At 30.5% G+C, this 1,123-nt stretch overlaps 1 protein-coding gene across 1 annotated transcript in view; it reads left to right on the top strand.

Moving 5' to 3' along the window:
- LOC119594567 (anoctamin-8-like) overlaps positions 1–1,123 on the top strand; it is a gene marked incomplete in the record, with an annotated part of 84,413 nt that overhangs the window by 18,628 nt on the left and 64,662 nt on the right. The window contains 1 exon segment of the mRNA XM_037943602.1: positions 963–1,122. Within this exon segment, the coding sequence (XP_037799530.1) occupies positions 963–1,122 (160 nt within the window).

Raw genomic sequence — 1,123 nt, 5'->3', positions numbered from 1 at the left:
TGCGTATTTCGATTATTTTTTAGATTGAATCTGTTTTATTTACTGGGTATATTTTGTATTGTACTTTGTATGGTTAGGAATTTGTGGTAAATGTTGTGCATGATTTTTATACTGTAATTTCGGGATGTTTAATGAAAGCCAAATGGAAAATGAAACGTGTGTTTTAAGTATTTTTAGATTTATTTTATTTTATTTACAGGGTATAATTTATACAGTACTCTATATGCTAATGAATTTATTGTTATATTGCATATGATTGACGATGATATTATGCTTATATTTTTATTACGTAAATATATGTCACTATTTGTGCGTTTGTTTATAAGTTTATTTTCCTTTTTTCCCAATGCAGGTAAATTATTTTCTTGAGAACTTGTTGAGGAAAAGTTTTCCCGGAGTTTTGTCTTAGCAAATAGTTTTCAGAAACATGTAAAAATTGTATTATATAAGCTCTTCATCCCCAGATGGAATTTGATATATCGAATTCAGAAGTGATGGTAATTACACAAGAGAGAAAGATAATGCAGAATAAAAAGATAGTGTGAATAAAATTTAAATAAAATGCAGAATAAAATAAATAGAATAAATAAAATGCAAAATAAAATAAATAAAATGCAGAATAAAAAGATAATGTGAACAGAATTTAAAACAAAACCAAGAAACACAAAGAAAACAGTGAACACTACACAGATGTAAAATAAAGAGAACAATAACAAATACATAGAATAAAACAAAAACTAAATCAATAAAACAAACAAACAAATAAAGAACAGAAACCAAACACATAGCGAAAACAATACACACTTCACAAACAAACAAATACAAGATAAATAAAACCAAGAAACACACAGCAAAACTAAACAAACAAACAATAAATAAAAATAGCAATAAAAAAAAAATAGATTTAAAAAAATATATTATATATATTGATATTCACGTATTCCCTCCGCTCCGAATTTCAGGACTGCGAGGTGGTGGTGGTAATGGCGGGCGGGACGAGAGAATCGACGCTACACTGGCTCCTCGCCCGCCTCAAAGCACGCCTGCCAGAGCTCACCGTGGGCGTGAAGAACCACCAAGCCACGAATTCCTACGCCCTCTACCTCTCCGCGTCCTATGATGG

This window comes from Penaeus monodon, chromosome 34, assembly GCF_015228065.2.
Source record: "Penaeus monodon isolate SGIC_2016 chromosome 34, NSTDA_Pmon_1, whole genome shotgun sequence".
Taxonomy (NCBI): Eukaryota; Metazoa; Arthropoda; class Malacostraca; order Decapoda; family Penaeidae; genus Penaeus; species Penaeus monodon.
This window is presented reverse-complemented; position numbering and strand designations above follow the sequence as displayed.